The sequence below is a fragment of the Somniosus microcephalus genome, chromosome 6 (genome assembly GCF_052327205.1).
Source record: "Somniosus microcephalus isolate GS21.2 chromosome 6, FLI_Smic_1.0, whole genome shotgun sequence".
In the NCBI taxonomy this organism is placed as follows: domain Eukaryota; kingdom Metazoa; phylum Chordata; class Chondrichthyes; order Squaliformes; family Somniosidae; genus Somniosus; species Somniosus microcephalus.
Window position 1 is genome coordinate 5,568,101 of NC_140992.1, and position 17,992 is coordinate 5,586,092.

A 17,992-nucleotide genomic window follows, 5' to 3' on the forward strand; every position below is an offset into this window, starting at 1 on the left:
TCTCGAAATGTTTTGCCTCAGCTTGTCTCTGTTGTATTCAGATCCCTCCTATTATTGCGCCAAATTGTAATAATCTGTTGTCTCTACAAATCACATGACAGATTAATCCAAATTCTTCTTTCTTTTTACCTAAAGAAGTCGTCTTAGAATATTTTGTATGTTAAATTTTCCCTAATTTATATTTTTGCCTTTTGGTTCACCTATTGTTCTTGAGCCCTGATGTCTAATTAATCTCCTTAGAATGAGGTTCCCATCTCCGAGGATGATTGTGTTCAATCACACCATCCGTCTGCAGTCAATTCAGAGTACAGTAGCAGCTTAATTAATTTCCCGTGAAAGTATTAGCCTTGGGCAACATATCAGGTCTATATATATCTTACAAAGAATCACTCGCTCATAGTCGAGTAGATGTGATATTCAGTTGCACAAAATGAATTGCCGATTCGGTCCTTTTTTCTTTCTGTGCACCTGTGTTCTAGGGAAAATTGACAAAGTTTGCAAAGTTGAAGGGAAGTTTAACTTGCCCGGATTGGTAAATGATAGCTTAATAACAATTGGAGGATTGTTTCCCATTCACTTTAGGGTTGTGAAGCCAGATTTAAGATTTAAAACCCAACCGGAATCGCCGCGCTGTGAAGGGTGAGTTGAAATTGAACGCATACGATTGGAGGTGAAGAATCATGCCTTTATCATATCAAAACAGACTAAATTACAAATTCGGCACACTAATATCTTCACTAAATCTTGACGGGAATTTATATCTTAATGTAGTTGATTATTAAAATGTAAACATATCAATTGATATTTGATCAAATGATCCTCATTTGTCTGAATTAGGGGGCGCGTGTGGGCGTGATCAAAAGAAGTTGCAGCATAGCTACATTTTATTTAAAACCGCATATGAAGGGCCAAGACGCATACCTAAATTCTTTGTAAAAGATGAAAGGATTATGAGCGGATAGAAGCTGGTGGTTAGCTGAAACTAAATCTGGTATTTAAAAGTCGGCACGTTATTGAGGGAGGTAAGGAGATCCAAAGTTCTGGGGAAGGAAGAGAATGAGCCTTTGGGACGCTGTAGTTGGAGATTAGCAGGAACAAGTGAGGAAGTTTAAGTGAGCACTGGGCCAAGTAGTGTTGATGTGATAGACGCTAGTATTATTATAATGGATGCTGGTCCTGATACAATGGGTGAAAACGCGTTCCGATGTCTATAAATGCTGAAGGTAAAGGGTGAAGTAATTCTACTGCCGGAGACATTTGTTCTTGTACCCTACGCTACAGCTGCAGAGAAACATAGGATTAAATCAAGCAGTGAGCCAAAAACTGAAGGTGCTCCAAATCTGAAAGTAAACAATGCACATTGTGGCATTTGTGGCGAGAATCTGACATTTTACGCGTAGTCTCTTCATCCGAGCTGGATTAAACTAAAATGTGTATTTTGTGCGTCTTACTTTGGAATGTGTGCTAGTATTTCAATTGCCACCCGTGCATAAAACTGGCGTTGAGTATCGGCCGCTCGTTTTAGAAACCGACCAGTTTTACTTAAAGGAAAATCTGGCGGTTTCTATAACAGACGCCCTACTGGCTTTGCCAGTTTATGCACGGGAGGCTAGGTAAAAATCTACCCCGTGTAAATTCACGGCATTGGCCAACAATAAATCTGATAGGGTGATGTTCAACCCCGATAAAACATTACCTTAGGCCACGTCTTATAAATTGAGTAGTTTATATTCATTGGAAAATTATTTACATTCAAATAATTTTAATGTTTCTGAGTTAAAACGGGGAAAACAGGGATTATATTAAAGTACTTAGCATAAATAATTACCATATGGAGAGCAGTGTATCGGAGCCTATATTTTCTGCAGTTTGTGGTAGTGGAGTGCTCAGTTAATGGCTTCCTTACTAAATGATGCCATCACGAAAACCGTCTATTTCCACATCGCAACATTGCCCCACTCCGCCCTGCCTCAGCCCATCTGTTGCTTAAACTCTCATCCATGCCGTTGTTACCTCTAGACTTGATTATTCCAACACTCTCCTGGCTGGCCTCCCGTCTACCATCCTCCATAAACTTAAGTTTATCCAAAGCTCTGTTTTTGCGCATGCCCGGTTTAAATCACTCCGCCATCGGTGACCGTGCCTTCAGCTGCTGAGGCCCTAAGCACTGGAACTACCTCCCTAAATCTCTCCGCCTCTCTATCTCTTTCATTCTTTAAGACGCTCCATAAAACCTACCCCTTTTGACCTATCTGCCCTAATAACCCTTTGTGTGGCTCGGTGTCAAAGTTTGTTTGATAACGCTCCTGTGAAACAGCTTGTGACATTTGGCTAAGTTGTATGCGCTATATGCCAGCTGTTGGTGAAGATCATTCGCGATAACTCGTCAACACTTATAAGGATAGAAATAGGAATATCCATTAATGCATAGCATTCTGCTTAAATGTCTTAGAATATTCCCACAATTTGAAAGTATGCTAAATATGGTCTTATTACTAGATTCTGAACTAAACAGGAAAAACATTGACTATACATTTTAAAACACATTCCTGTGATGGTGTATCATTTTTATTATATCATGTTAGACAAAATAGAATATATTTTCACCTTCACCACCTGGCCCGTGAACTGACGGAGCGCAGCACCCGCCATTTATACAATTGGCCCGATTTTCCTCTCCGTTGACTTCAGTGCCGTATTGCTATCACTCGTTCTTTGTCCAGCGAAAAACGTTACAAATACTCTCCATCACCTTGCCACTGAAGCGATAAAGATAAAAGTTATCCTCAGTGAATCACCTGATGACAGTATGTTCAAGAGATCTCAGACATTTAGTAGGAGATTTTGGATTCGGCGCGGGAGAAAGATTGGCAGGCTACAGATCGTAATATAGAACCTACCAAATTTTAATTTGTATTGAGTTCTCTGCCCCAACCTCCTTTTTATTTATATAGGTCACATCAATCGACTAAATTCAGAACTTTTACCTGGGCAGGAGCGCAGCAATCAAATCATGAAGAACGTTGCAATAACTAATATATGACCCAAAACGAAAGATTTTCCGCTTGATGCCTGGGATTAAACTGCTATTGCCGATCAGTGGATCGTCAGAGAAACTGCCTGCTTTTCAATGGGAATGGGAATCAGGCGTTTTCTGTAACGAGCGTCAGTTTTACTCCAGGTGGCAAGTTGAAACCCCATAACAAATAGTCTGATTAGACAGTATACTAACAAGCGTTGGCCTCGCATGCCTCATTTGTTGGACATATTCTGAATGCACAATCAATACATCCTTTAATTAAAAAAGAACATTTGGAAGTCTAATGTGAAAATAGGCCAATTAGCTTATCATGATTGCTCCATCAGGAGTCCATGTCTGATTATTTGATCTCGACCAGCCCCTCCTTCCACTCTTGATCTCCTACATTAATGAAGGTTAAATTCCTTCCCTTGAACCACATAAACATACCAAGCCGTGCTGTTAGTAACTCTAACTATCATCTCTGACTTCTCAACTGATATGGATGTACCTTCTCTCAAAGGGATCAATTGATCAATTTAGCTTTTGTTTAATTTATTGTACAGTGTAGGTAGTGGACACGGCCATATTCGATATGCTTGCGTTTGCATACCAACATGAATATGTACTCAGGTGGAATGTGTTGGTTAGTTTCAATTTCAGAGCATTTCGGTGGGTTCAGACAATGATATATACTATAGATGAAATAAACAGGGACCACAGCCTGCTTCCAAATATAACCCTTGGTTACCGGATCTTCGACTCCTGCGACACACACTTTCAGGCTCTGCGAGCTGCTGTTACACTTATCAATGGGCAAGAGGAATCGGTAATCGATTACGACTGTGCTCCTTCAACACTTGCCATCATTGGAGACTCTGGATCAACCCAGTCTATGGTCGTAACGCGGATGCTTGGAATTTTCAGAATTCCAATGGTACAGTATTTATAATTTATTTCCAATCTATTAAGAGAATTATGTTACTCTCCAATCTAGCACGCTTGACTACTAATGCTAGCTGTGTTTAACCCGTTTTTAATAGTCCTTGACTCATTACAAATATGCGTGCCAAATTGCCTTCGAAAGAAGGTCTTGAGGGCGCGCACCTTGACTGCAGTAGTGCGGTTGCTACAGTTGACCTCAGTACCTCTTGATTAAGTAACGAAACATTCAGTAAAGGTGTTGCTCCTGCTCACCCTGTTTGTGTCTGAAGGTTATCTAAGAGCAGGACTCTTCTCAGTTGTCGTGCTGGTCGTGCCCAACCCCCTGCCCTCCTCTCTCCCTCTCTCTCTAGTTTCACACGTGAAGAATGGCGCCGCACGAAACACTATGGCCTTTTAAGTGTAGTCCAGTATTTGCCAGTGTCTTCAGGAAAGGTTTAGGGGATAGAAGAGCTTTACCTTAAAAGTCGAGTGCTCAAATTTTCCGTGTTTAGTAGATTTTTCCCCAGAAACATTGGGGTAAATTTCCAACTACCAGCCTTGGCATAAACTTGACGTCCTTATTTAGCAGCCCACCCGGTTTTCATGATCATTTATTTCAATGGAACTACGATAGTGCGCATTATATAAGTAGCTTCCTTCCAACAACGCCGTTTTTACGCTGCAGCCGTAAGTTGAAAATTATTCGCAGTAATTAACTCGCGGGTCATTTTATTTTTTGGCGGCAGTGCAAACTGGGCACTATCGCATCAACCGCCCCTTTATGTCCTGCCCGATTTCACTTTCCATTGACATCATAGATCCAGGGATAGCAATGGCACGGAAAATACTCTTGGGTTATTTGAATAAATGTTGCCCCTTTCGAATTTAACTATAAAGTGGAAGGGGAGAGTTAATCCCAAACTTTCGTACAATTGCCCGGCTGGACGTTTGGTTAAAAAGCTCTCCAACTTAATGAAATTAAGCCTTTCGAACAGGCTGAAGCAAAATGACTGAAAATCATGTTTGGGAGTAGGATGGGAAGCCGCTTGGCCCCATGAGTTCTGACATTGCGATGTTTCCTAAAAACCAACCCCCTTTAAACTAATATCAAACAGCAGCATGTTTCTTGCAAGATCATCTTAATTCCAGAACCTTGGTTTATAAACATACTTTTCAGCGTGGAGCCAAGTGTTGTAGGCCAGGCAGGACCCAAGTTCAGTCTCTGGTTTATGTTAGCATGGCCAGCTGGGAAGCTGTAAGGGCTTTCCAATTAGACTCAAGGGGGTCAGATGTTGACTTTGTGCGATGAAGCCGATGTTAATATAAAATCGGGAGAGATGTATAATGTGCTACCGACTCACCATCACTAGTTCTACACTTTCGCACAGAGTAAACATCTACCCGGGGCAAATTTTAACTTTTGTTGCTGGACAGAAAACGAGGGTGGTTTTACACCATACCCAATTTTCATTCCCAACAATGAAAAGGAAAACCGAGCGAGATGCAACGGGGTCACCCGTTTTTGCGCAATACAAGCTGTAGCCCATCAGTCATTCTTAACACCATACACCCGTACTAGCACGATATTTCTTTCCACTGATGTCTGCTACTGCCCATTTCACGGATCACCCCCGTCACCAAATTTTAATTCTAGCCGAGTTGTGTTTATCTCAGCACATCTGAAAGTGTGTGCTGAACGGGATAAGTTTAACTTTTGGCCAGAGTATAAGTAGGACGATACCTGATCGAGCGGCTGTTACACATCTCTCCCGATTTTCGGACTGCCGATCCGATCCCGTTTACACATTCGCCAATAGCTTAAATTACACGCATTGTAATGTTAAAGGAAGATTTCCTAATGGCAGTTGATGGGAGAGAAATGGGGCCGTCACTATTTCTGTTGTGTTCCTAAATAAACATGCATAACTCAGGTGTGGATATATCATTATTAGCGGGCCTATTGTTGGTGGTTGCACTTCCTTGTTGACTGAAGGAAAAGTTTTCCATATATTTTCATTATTATGCCGAGGCTTCCAATAACGAAAACTGGTGGTATCTCTATGGAGCTATATTTATAAGCAAATGATTGAAAACTTGCATTTAAATATTTCATTTATTCTATGTGTTGACATTTGAAAGGTGGCATGATCATAAATATCAAGTTTCACAGGGAACAGTAGATTATCACTTTGGTCCTCTGCAGGTCAGCTACTTTTCTACGTGTGCCTGCCTGAGTGACAAAGCAGAATACCCTGCGTTTTTCCGAACAGTGCCAAGTGATTACTTTCAAGTCAGGGCTTTGGCACAACTTGTGAAACATTTTGGATGGACCTGGGTGGGAACAATCGCGGGAGATGATGCCTACGGTCGGTATGGTATTCAAATGTTCAGGGAACAAGTTGAGGCTTTCGGAGTGTGCATCGCGTTCTCTCAAACTATTCCAAAAGTGAGCTCCAAGGAGAAGATTGAAGCGATAGTCAACACAATACAAAAAAGCCGTGCCAAGGTAATTCTTGTCTTCGCTATTGAACAAGACATGGAGACCGTGGTTCAGGAGGTAATATTTCAAAACATTACTGAAATCCAATGGATAGCGAGCGAAGCGTGGGTGACGTCAGGTATGCTTTCCAGCCAGGACAATTCAATTTTGATCGGTACGCTAGGATTTGCACTCCGTAGGGCAGAGATACCAAGTCTTCAACAATTTCTCCAGAAGATACGCCCTTCCACGGCTCCTCAAAATGCTTTTGTAACAGAGTTTTGGGAAACTTTATTTCACTGCTCATTGCAAACTTCGGGAAATAACACAAATCAGTGTACGGGATCAGAGGACTTAGAAACCAGCGAAAATATGTATTCTGATGTATCACAACTCAGAGTGTCATACAATGTATACAACGGCATCTATGCAATAGTTCACGCCCTTCACGATCTCCTCTCATGTGAAAACGGGAATGGACCGTTTGGAAATAATAGTTGTGCCAATAACAAGGATATGAAACCATGGCAGGTAAGATATCAGTGCCGGGATGATAAAAGTTGAATTCAAAAGACCGTTGTATAACAGCAAAACTTAAGTATCCATTGCAAGGATATTGTATGTAAAGTAAGCAAACTTTGCCCAATTAATATTTGTTTATCTTACTTCACAGTAGAAAACACAACAAACATAACGGAAATTGTAGGGAAACAAGGGCCGCATGAGAGAGAGGAACTCAAGGTGATTCATATTAGTAAAGAAAAAGTACTGGAGAAATTGATGGGAGTAAAACGCACAAATACTGGGTACCTGACGGCCTACTTTATATGGGTTTTAAATACATGGCTACTGAGATAGTTTATGCATTGTTTTTGATCCTCCAGATTTCCCTAGATTCTAGAACGCCCCCCGTGGATTGGAAGGTAGTAAATATAACGTCGCTATTCAAGATAGCATGGAGAGAGATTTTAGGGACGATAGGCCGTTTAGCCTAATAACAGTAGTAAGGAAGCTGTTAGAATCTAGTATTAGTGAAGTGGTAACAGGACGGCAGGACCAATAATATAAATAAGCAGAGTAAAAACGGTCTTATGAAAGGGAAATTGTGTTTGACAAATCTATTAGAAATTTTTGCTGGTGTACCTAGCAGGGTAGATAAGGGGGAGCCAGTGATGTGTTATATTTGGATTTTCAAAAGGCATTCGATAAGGTGCCACACAGAGGTTGTTATGCAAGATTAGGGCTCATGGGATTTGGGGTTCCATATTAGCTTGCATGAAGGATTGGTTAACGGACAGAACACAGGGAGTTGGAATAAACGGTTCATTTTCAGGTTGGCGGCTTCTAACTAGTGGGGTGTCGGAAGGATCACAGGCTGGGCCTTTGCTATTTATAATCAATATCAATTACTTAGATGAGCGGACCGAGTATAATGTATCCATATTGCTGAAGATGTAAAGCTAGATGGGAAAGTAAGCTGTGAGGAGGACGCAAAGAGGCTGCTCAGGTTAAGTGAGCAGGAGAGATGGCGGCAGATGGAGTATAATGTGGGAAAATGTGAAGTTATCCAGTTTGGTAGGAAGAATAGAAAAGCAGATTCTTTTAAAAGATGAGTGACTTGTAAATGTTGGTAGGAAGACGAATTTGGGTGTCCTTGTATATGATTCACAGAAAGTTAACATGAAGTTACAGCAAGCAATTCGGAAGGCAAATTATATATTAGCCTTTATTGCAAGGGATTGTAGTATAAGCGTAAGGAAATCTTGTTGTAATTATGTAGGGCTTTGCTGATACTGTACCTGCAGTACAGTGTACAGTTTTTTTCTCCTAATCTAAGGAAGGATATACTTCCCTTACAGCGCGGGGGTGGTGGGGGGGGGGTGGAGGGGCGGCAAAGAAGGTTCACTAGATTGATTCCTGGGATGAAAGCGTTGTCCAATGAGGAGAGATTGCGTAGAATGGAACTATATTCTCTGGCGTTAAGAGAATGAGAGGTGATCTTTTCGAAAAATATCATTTTTTTATTCGTGCATGGGATGTGGGCGTTGCTGGCAAGGCCAGCATGTAATGCCCATCCCTAATTGTCCTGGAGAAGGTGGTGGTGAGCCACCTTCTTGAATCGGTGCAGTCCATGTGGTGAAGGTACCATGGGGTGCCAATCAAGAGAGCTGCTTTGTCCTGGATGGTGTCGAACTTATTGTGAGTTGTTGCAACTGCACTCATCCAGGCAAGTGGGGAGTATTCCATCACACTCCTGACGTGTACCCTGTAGATGGTGGAAAGGCTTTGGGAGCCACAACGTCAGACACTCGCCACAGAGTATATAGCCTCTGACTTGGTCTTGTTGCCACTCTATTAATGTGGCTGGTCCAGTTAAGTTTCTGGTCAAGGGTGACCCCCAAGACGTTGATGGTGCGGGACACAGCGCTGGTAATGCCGTTGAATATGAGGCGGCTGTGTGTTAGACTCTCGCTTGTTCGAGATGGTCATTGCCTCGCACTTATGTGACGTGAATGTCACTTGCCTCTTAGCAGCCCAAGCCTGAAGGCCGTCCAGTTCTTGCTGCATGTGGGCATGGACTGCTTCATTATCTGAGGAATGGCAAATGGAACTGAACACTGTGCAATCATTAGCTAACATCCCCTCTTCTGAACTTATGATGGAGGGAATGTCATTGATGAAGCAGCTGAAAATCATTGGGCCTAGGGTACTTCCCTTGGGAACTCCAGCAGTGATGTCTTAGAGTTTCACTGGGTAGATGCTGAGAATCTATAACTAGGGGTCAGAATAAGGGGTCGACCATTTAGGACAAGGATGAGGCGAAATATCTTTACTCAGAGGGTTGTGAATCTTTCAAATTCTCTATCCCTGAGGGCTGTGGATGCTGAGTCTTTGATTGTATTCAATACTGAGATAGGTAGATTTTTCGACACTAAGTGAATCAAGGGATAAGGGGATAGGGCGGGAAAGTGGAGTTGAGGGTACGGTAGCATAGTGGTTATGCTACTGCACTAGTAATCCAGAGGCTGGACTAATGATCAACCGAGATGGGAATTCAAATCCCAGCTCGGCAGCAGGGGAATTTAAATTAGTTAATTGAGTAAATGTGGAATAAAAAGCTAGTGCCAGTAATGGTGACCATAAAACTAGCAGATACTCGTAAAAACACTTCTGGATCAGGAATATTCTTTAGTGAAAGAAACCTGCTGTCCTTACCCTGTCTTACCTATACGTGACTCCAGATCCACAGCAAAGTTTTTGACTATTAACTGCCCTCTGAAATGGACCAAACCGTTACAAAGCTGTATCATGGACTGCAGTGGTTCAAGAAGGCGGCTCACCTCCACCTTCTCAAGGGCAATTAGGAATGGGCATTAAATGCTGGCCTTGGCAGTGATGCCGTGAATACATTTGAGTTTTTTTGAGGTTGTAACTTGCAGAATAGATAAGGGGAAACCAGTGGGAGCGGTGTATTTGGATTTTCAGAAGACATTCGATAAAGTGCCACACAAGAGGTTATTAAACAAAATTAGTCCTCAAGGGATTGGTGATAATATAATAGCATGAATTGAGGACAGAAAACAGAGAGTATGAATAAACGGGTCATTTTCTGGTTAGCAGGCATTAACTAGTGGGGTACCGCAAGGATCAGTACTTGGGTCTCAGCTATTCACAATCTACATCAATGATTTGGATGAGTGGACCAAATGTAATATATCCAAATTTACTAGTGATACAAAGCTGGTGGGAATGCAAGTTGTGAGGAGGATGCAAGGTGGCTTCAATGGGATATAGACAAGCTAAGTAAGTAGGCTAGAACATGGCAAATGGAATATAATATGGAGAAATGTGATGTTATCCATTTGGGTAGGAAAAACAGAAAAGCGGGTGGTGAATCTTTGGAATTATCTACCCCAGAGGGCTGTGGAGGCTCAGTCTTTGAGTATATTCAAGACAAAGATCGATAGATTTTTGTATATTAAGGGAATCAAGGGATATGGGGATATTTTCAGGAAGGTGGAGATGATGAATAATATCAGCCATGATGTTATTGAATGGCGGAGCAGGATCGAGGCGCCGTATGGTCTACAGTTACACTTATTTCTTACTTTCTTATGTTCTTAATATGTTTTCATTTACTTCTTAAAGCTTCTGCACTACCTGAAACACGTTAAATTTACAAACAGATTTGGAGAGGAAGTGCTATTTGATGCAAATGGAGATCCCATCCCATCCTATGATTTAATCAACTGGCGGAGAGATGCCGACGGTTCTTTTCAGTATGTAACGGTGGGTCGATTTCGTGGTTCTGCTGATTCAGATCCGAAGCTCCAAATAGAGGAAGGAAGTATTGTTTGGAATAAGGGTAAGACAGAGGTAAGTCTACTTCATGACTGAGTCTGGCCGATTACCTTATTGTGTATTCAATAACGTTTGTCAAACATGTTTTATCACGTTAGCAAATGCTGAACATGATAATATGAATTACGCAACGAACATTTAATACTTTAAGAAACATGACTGTTATACTTGATTTGAAATAGAACCAAAAGAGGACATAAGGAACTTACATTTCTATAGCGCTTTTCACGATCTCATGAGGTCTCAAAGCGTTATACAGCCAATTACTTACTTTTGAATTATAGTCACTGCAAAAAGACGTTTAAATCATACATATCTCCGTCTACAAGCAGTACCTTCTCAATCTATGTAAGTTAACGCAAGCTAAGATAGAGATGTAATGACAACTGATACTTTCTGGTACAAAAGCAAAATACTGTGAATGATGGAAATCTGAAATAATAACAGAAAATGCTGGAAATACTCAGCAGGTCAGGCAGCATCTGTGGAGAGAGAAACAGAGTTACGTTTCAGGTCGATAACGCCCCGTCTGGTACTTTCAGGTGATTAGCTCCACAAAATCTTGATTGGCTTTTGAGAGAAAGCTAATTCCACCTGTGTACCTCTATGTTGTACAAAAAGCCCTGGTCGTTTTCCAATAAATAAGCAGAGCGACGAATGGGAGGTAATTTGAGAGAAGTGCTCTTGGCTATGCAGGGCAAAAGCTACAATTTCAGTTGGTTTCTGCTGCAGTACAATTTTATCATACGATTAATGGACTGACGGTCTTGGAAAAATGATGTTTTATTTAGACAGCAAGAAAACACCTGCAGTTATAGAGTGGCTTTCACGACCTCCGGACGCTCCAAAGAGCTTTAAAGTCAATCAAGGACTTTTAAAGTGTAGTTACTGCTGTAATGCAGGAATGCATTTGCGCTGCTCCAATAAATGCTTTACATTTTTCGACATTGAAGTCCAGCTACCAGTCGTTAGGCAATTTTCTAAATTTCCCCAGATCCCAATGACTGGAATCTAGCTAGGTCACTTGATTACGTAACTGAATGTCTTCTAAAAGCTTTATACTAATACGCACAACAAGTGTTCTCTTTCGTGTCGTTTACATGAACAGTACGAACTGCAGGAGACCCAGAAAAAAACGTTGTTGAACTGCACTAGTGAACGTTTCAAAGGCACAGCTTTTGTTCATGAATCACCACTTGCTGTTGTTACGCCACTTGTCAACTAGGGACCCCCGATTTTGCAGTCAGCAGCAAGTGAACGGAGCTCGCCGTTCATTGCACTTATACTTGCCCAGAGATATGCTGTGGACTTTTGCATTGCGACGGAATGAGACTCCACGCTTGTAAGAGTAACTTTTAAGTGCCAGAGAGGTTGTTTGGTACTAATTAAGACTTCAAGCGCCGTTAAAAATTAACGTACACTTGAATGGACAAGCTCTAGCTTTTCTGGCGTGTTTAGTGAGTATCTAATGGATAAGTATCCAAACAACAGCCCTCTGCATCTATAAGACGGAAAACAGAAAGTAGGGATAAACGGGTCATTTTCGGGTTGGCAGATTGTAAATATTGTGGTGCCATAAGGATCAGTTCTTGGGCCTCAGGTATTTACAATCTATATCAATGACTTAGATGAGACAACAGAGTATAATGCAAAAGTATCCACTTTGATAGGAAGAATAGAAAAGCAGAATATTTGTTAAAGGTGATAGACTAGTAAATGTTGGCATTCAGAGGGATTTCGGTGATCTTGTACACGAATCACAGAAAGTTAACATGCAGGTACAGCAAGTAATTAGGACGGCAAATGGTATGCTAGTCTTTATTGCAAGCGGGATGGAGTATAAGAGTAGGAAGAATTGCTGCATTTATATAGGGCTTTTGTGAAACCACACCTGGAGTACTGTGTACAGTTTTGTTCTTTTTAGCTAACAAAGGATATACTTGATTTAGAGGGGGTGCAACGAAGATTCACTAGATTGATTATTGGGAAGAGAGGGTTCTACTATGAGAAGAGATTGAGTAGAACGGGCCTATATTTTCTGGCGTTTAGAAGAATGAGAGGTGATCTCATTGAAACTTACAAAATTCTTGCAGGGCTTAACCAGGTAGATGCAGGGACGGTGTTTCCCCTGGCTGGGGAGTCTAGAACGAAGGGTCACAGTCTCTCAATAAGTGATCGGCCATTTAGGACTGAGATGTGGAGAAATATCTTCACTCAGAGGGTTGTGAATGTTTGGAATTCTCTACCCCATAGGGCTATGAATGCTCAGTCTTTGAGTATATTCAAGACAGAGATCATTAGGCCTCAGCTAGAGTACTTTGTACAGTTCTGGCCTCCACATTGCAGGAACAATGTGATTGTACTAGAGAGGATACAGAGGAGATTTACGAAGATGTTACCAGGACTGGAGAATTTTAGTTAAGGAGAAAGATTGGATAGGCTGTGGTTGTGTTTCTTTGGAACAGAGGAGGCTGTGGTGAGACTTTGACTGAGGTGTATAAAATTATGAGGGGCCTAGATGGAGTGGATAGGAAGAACCTATTTCCCCTAGCAGCGAGGTCAATGACCATGGGGCATAGATTTAATGTAATTGGTAGAAAGATTAGAGGGGAATTGAGGAGAACCTTTTTCACCCAGAGGGTGGTGGGGGTCTGGAACTCACTGCCTGAAAGGGTGGTAGAGGCAGAAACTCTCATCACATTTAAAAAGTACTTGGATATGCACTTAAAGTGCTTTAATCTACAAGGCTACAGACAAAGAGCTGGAAATTGGGATTAGGCTAGATAGCACTTTTCGGCTGGCACAATATGGTCCTTCTGTGTCGAAAACTTCTATGATTCTAGGATTCTATGATAGATTTTTGGACACTAACGGAATCGAGGGATAGGGCAGGAAAGTGGAGTATGTGGTATAGATCAGCCATGATCTTATTGAAAGGTGGAACAGGTTCGTGAGGTCTTATTGCATACTCCGTCCTGCTCTTATTTCTTATGTTCTTATGTTCTTATAAATGCTTTTGGAGGTACTGATATAGTGAGGCTGATGGAGAAGCAGGGCAACTCGGACAGCAACATCCTTATTTCTGCATTTAACTGTGCATGTGCGATTACTGGAATTTGCTGTCCTAGTTACTCCATAATACCGCTGATAGCCTCTCCATAATTTTTATGGTAAAGCCTTGAGGGGTAACCACATAACATCATGGGAATTAATAGACAAAAATACAAGGCCCATCCAGTTCACCATCTGCTATCCTGGCCTGATTCAACAATTCTGGTGTTGATGGCAATTCATAGCAATCAATATCTATCAATCGGGGTATTTCTTTTTATTTCCCGCAATAGTGCGAAACTGGTGAAAGAGAATTACTAGCCCATTTTACTGCTAATTCTTTTAAATGGAAATCAATTCGGGACAGATCTAAAATCTGCTGCCGATTCGCTATCAGCAGTTTTACATTATGGCACAGTCAAAGCTCCCCCAAATAACGCACAACAGACCCAGACATGAGTAAAAAATCCACTGGTAGAGGACGTTGGGAACCATAGGACTGTGTTTACTCCTAATCTCGCTACACTTAACAAACTACAAGTCGCAAATTACTCATAAGCTTTATCAGAATATTTTATGATATTCTGAAAGAAATTTATCAAATTTCCATTTGAATGAAACAGCAATATTTGCTTCCATTGTATTCCTGAGGAGCCTGCACCTGAGCTTTACCACTGGCTCATTGAAATAATGGCCTTGATTCTGACTCAGGTTAGAATCCATGGCAGGGAGCGGGGGCAACCGACCGAAAGAAACATTTGCATCCTAAAGCCAGGTGTGATTTTAGCTCCTGGGTCGCATTTCTATGATCTCGATCGAGCCGATAGGATTCACTGCATGGCTTATTAGTGAACACTGCCATCCGCCAGCTAGGTCCCTGGCAACCAAATAAGTATCGGGAAGGGGAATCACAATCTGGGTGCAAAGAAAGCAATAAAGAGACTGTCCTGAAGTCTACTAATGTTGTACCACTGCTCATTTCTCTTTATTTTGTAGTAATGGCAGCCTTTCGCCTTTGCTTTTTAAGCAGGGAATTCTATTTAAAGTACTACTGAGCTGTTTTGCCAGGGCTGACCCTGCAGCAATGGTCAGTTTCAGGATGAAGTAATAAGAGACAATAATTAAACAGGTGACATTGAAAAATTTCTAGTTCTAAGGTCAGGCGAGAATTTGCAAATGACTCCATATAAGGGTGAGAATTTCCGGTGGGGTGTTCCATCATTTCCTGTCGAAGTTAAGAAAAGGCTCGGAAGAACACCCGGAAGTTTAGATCAACTCTGATAGAGCAAAATTGGCGGCCTTGGCACTTGCATTCAGCGCCGCCAGGGGGCGCTAATGGGGCGCAAATTGCTTTGCGACTGGGCGCAACGCTGAAATCGATTCCAGCTATATTGGGCGGGAGTTTTGCGGCGGAGCTACGGCGTTGTGCCCAATTACCATAGCAAGGAGATTGTGATGTCATCGCCGTGTTCATCGCCCCAATAGCGCCCCGGTCCCGAAATGTACTTCCGTCCCCTTCAGCAGCGCCAGTCGAAATCACTGATAGCTGTAGGAGACGTGCATCAGACGTCCAACCACTTCTGGGGCGATGATTAAAGGTGAGGTGTCCGAGGGAAGCAAAAAAAAACTTACCTTTCTTGTTACGCTTTGCTTCACGGACCCTTTAAATTGCGCCGCCGCCCACTACCACTGATGGAAAACTGCCCCATGATCCTGTAGCACATATCACCCATGATAGGTTAGGGGGCGCATGGGTAGTTTGCGACCGGGGTGCAAACGGGATGCTGCGCGCGGAGAGAGCAGCACTACTGGCTACCGCTGCTGCTAACCTCCTGCTGAACTTCGAGGAAAGCGTTAGCAGCACCACGCCCAGACTCTAGGGGATTTGCACCACGTTAGCGGCCCCAGGGGCGCCAATTGGTGTTGCCAAACAACCCAATGTCTTACAAGTTTAGAAATATTAGCGCCTGGTGCTAATTTCCCAAACGTTTAAAATGTTGTGCCCCAAATTGGGCTGTAATGAATTTATCCCCGTAAGTCTCCTCTTTTCCAGAAGAACTCAACTTCTTGATAACTTTTGCATAATTTATTCACTTTTATATTCAATTCACAGGTTCCTCAATCCACATGCAGTGCAGTCTGTGTACCAGGGACACGGAAAGCCATTAGAGAAGGCCAGCCTGTTTGTTGCTTTGATTGCATACCTTGTGCAGATGGCGAGATCAATAATCAGACAGGTGAGGAGATGACAATCATACAACATTATTTGCTTTACTCAGAATGGCACTGCTTATATTATTTCTCTGATAAATAGAACCATGTCAATCACCAGTGTTTTACTATTTTACTGGGGAATATTAGCGTAATAATCAGTGCGGCGGGAATCTCGGAGCGGCGGCGGGAATCTCGGTGGTGTTGGTGAGTATTTAAGGTGAGTCCGAGGGCCAGGTAGGCCTCAGTGCGGCGGGAGTCTCGGAGCGCCGGCGGGAATATCGGCGGCAGTGGTGAGTATTTAAGGTGAGCCCGATGACCAGGTAGGCCTCAGTGCGGCGGGAGTCTCGTAGCGGCAGTGGGAATCTCGTTGGCGGCGGCGAGTATTTAAGGTGAGCCCGAGGGCCAGCTAGGCCTCAGTGCGGTGGGAATCTCAGCGGCGGTGGCAAGTATTTCAGGTGAGCCCGAAGACCAGGTAGGCCTCAGTGCGGTGGGAATCTCGGCGGCGGCGGCGAGTATTTAAAGGGTGGCGGAGACCAGGTAGGCTTACTATTCTCCAATCTGCAATCTCAGAGAGAGAGAGGGAAGTAAAAAGTAATCGAAGTGTGATGTCACCAGAAAGCAGGTAAGTGATTGGTTGGTGAGTATTTCTCTCTTAAACTTTAACTCTGTGGCTTGTATTTTCTAAAGTCTCTGTGGTGTAGCGGGGATTGTTTGTAAACCAGGGCCCTTCATTATACCATTTAACTGTAGTGTAATTCGTGGAATTGATTTGATTTAATTTAATTGCAATTAATTAAAGGGTAAGGCATGGCAGGACAGCCCGGTGCCGTGGTATGCTCATCCTGCGCTATGTGGGAATTCAGGGAGACTTCCTGTGTCCCTGACAACTATGTGTGCAGGAAGGGTGTCCAGCTGCAGCTACTGGCAGACCACATTTTGGCGCTGGAGCTGTGATTGGATGCATACTGGACCATTCGCGAGGCTGAGGATGTCGTGGGTATCGCGTTTGATCAGTTGGTCACACCGCAGGCAAAGGTTGGACAGGCAGAAAGGGAATGGGTGACCAACAGACAGAGTACTAGGCACAGGCAGGTAGTGCAGGGGTCTCCTGTGGACATCTCAAACAGATACACCACTTTGAGTACTGTTGGGGGGGATGGCTTATCAGAGGAAGGCAGCAGTAGCCAAATTCCTGGCACCAGGGGTGGCTCTGCTGCACAGGACGGGAGGAAAAAGATGGGTAGAGCTGTAGTAATATGGGATTCTATTGTAAGGGGAATAGATAGGCGTTTCTGCTGCAAACGAGACTCCAGGATGGTGTGTTGCCTCCCTGGTGCAAGGGTCAAGGATGTCTCAGAGCGGCTGCAGAACATCTTGGAAGGGGAGGGTGAACAGCCAGTTATCGTGGTGTGTACAGGTAACAACGATATAGATGAAAAACGGGATGAGGTCCCAAAAGCTGAATATAGGGAATTAGGAGGTAATTTAAAAATTAGGACCTCAAAGGTAGTAATCTCAGGATTCCTACCACGTGCTAATCAGAGTAGAAATAGAAGGATATTTCAGATGAATACGTGGCTAGAGGAATGGTGTGAGGGGGAGGGATTCAAATTCCTGGGACATTGAAACCGGTTCTGGGGGAGGTGGGACCAGTTCAAACCAGACAGTTTCCACCTGGGCAGGGCTGGGACCGATTTCCTATGGGGAATGTTTGCTAGCGCTCTGGGGGAGAGTCTAAACTAAAATGGCATGGGTTGGGAATCTGAGCAGGGGGACTGAGGAAAGGGAAACAAGGATAAAAGCAAAAGATACGAAGGAGAAAAACAAAAGTGGCAGTCAGAGAAATCAACAGTTTAAATCAAACATGGCCACAGTAAATAATAATTCTAATAGGTCTAAGAGCGTTAAAAAAAAGCCTGAAGGCTTTGTGTCTTAATGCGAGG

The 17,992-nt window shown here is 42.8% G+C and overlaps 1 protein-coding gene and 1 pseudogene across 1 annotated transcript in view; both read left to right on the top strand.

The window, feature by feature from the left end:
* The window catches only part of LOC147115392 (extracellular calcium-sensing receptor-like), a 45,574-nt gene that overhangs the window by 21,589 nt on the left and 5,993 nt on the right, over positions 1 to 17,992 (top strand). The window contains exons 2-7 of the mRNA XM_085989569.1: positions 480 to 639; positions 3,671 to 3,956; positions 6,147 to 6,523; positions 6,596 to 6,953; positions 10,572 to 10,799; positions 15,949 to 16,072. Coding sequence (XP_085845695.1) covers positions 480 to 639; positions 3,671 to 3,956; positions 6,147 to 6,523; positions 6,596 to 6,953; positions 10,572 to 10,799; positions 15,949 to 16,072 — 1,533 coding nt within the window. The remainder of the gene's footprint in view (positions 1 to 479; positions 640 to 3,670; positions 3,957 to 6,146; positions 6,524 to 6,595; positions 6,954 to 10,571; positions 10,800 to 15,948; positions 16,073 to 17,992) is intronic.
* LOC147115393 (uncharacterized) lies at positions 16,857 to 17,792 on the top strand (annotated as a pseudogene).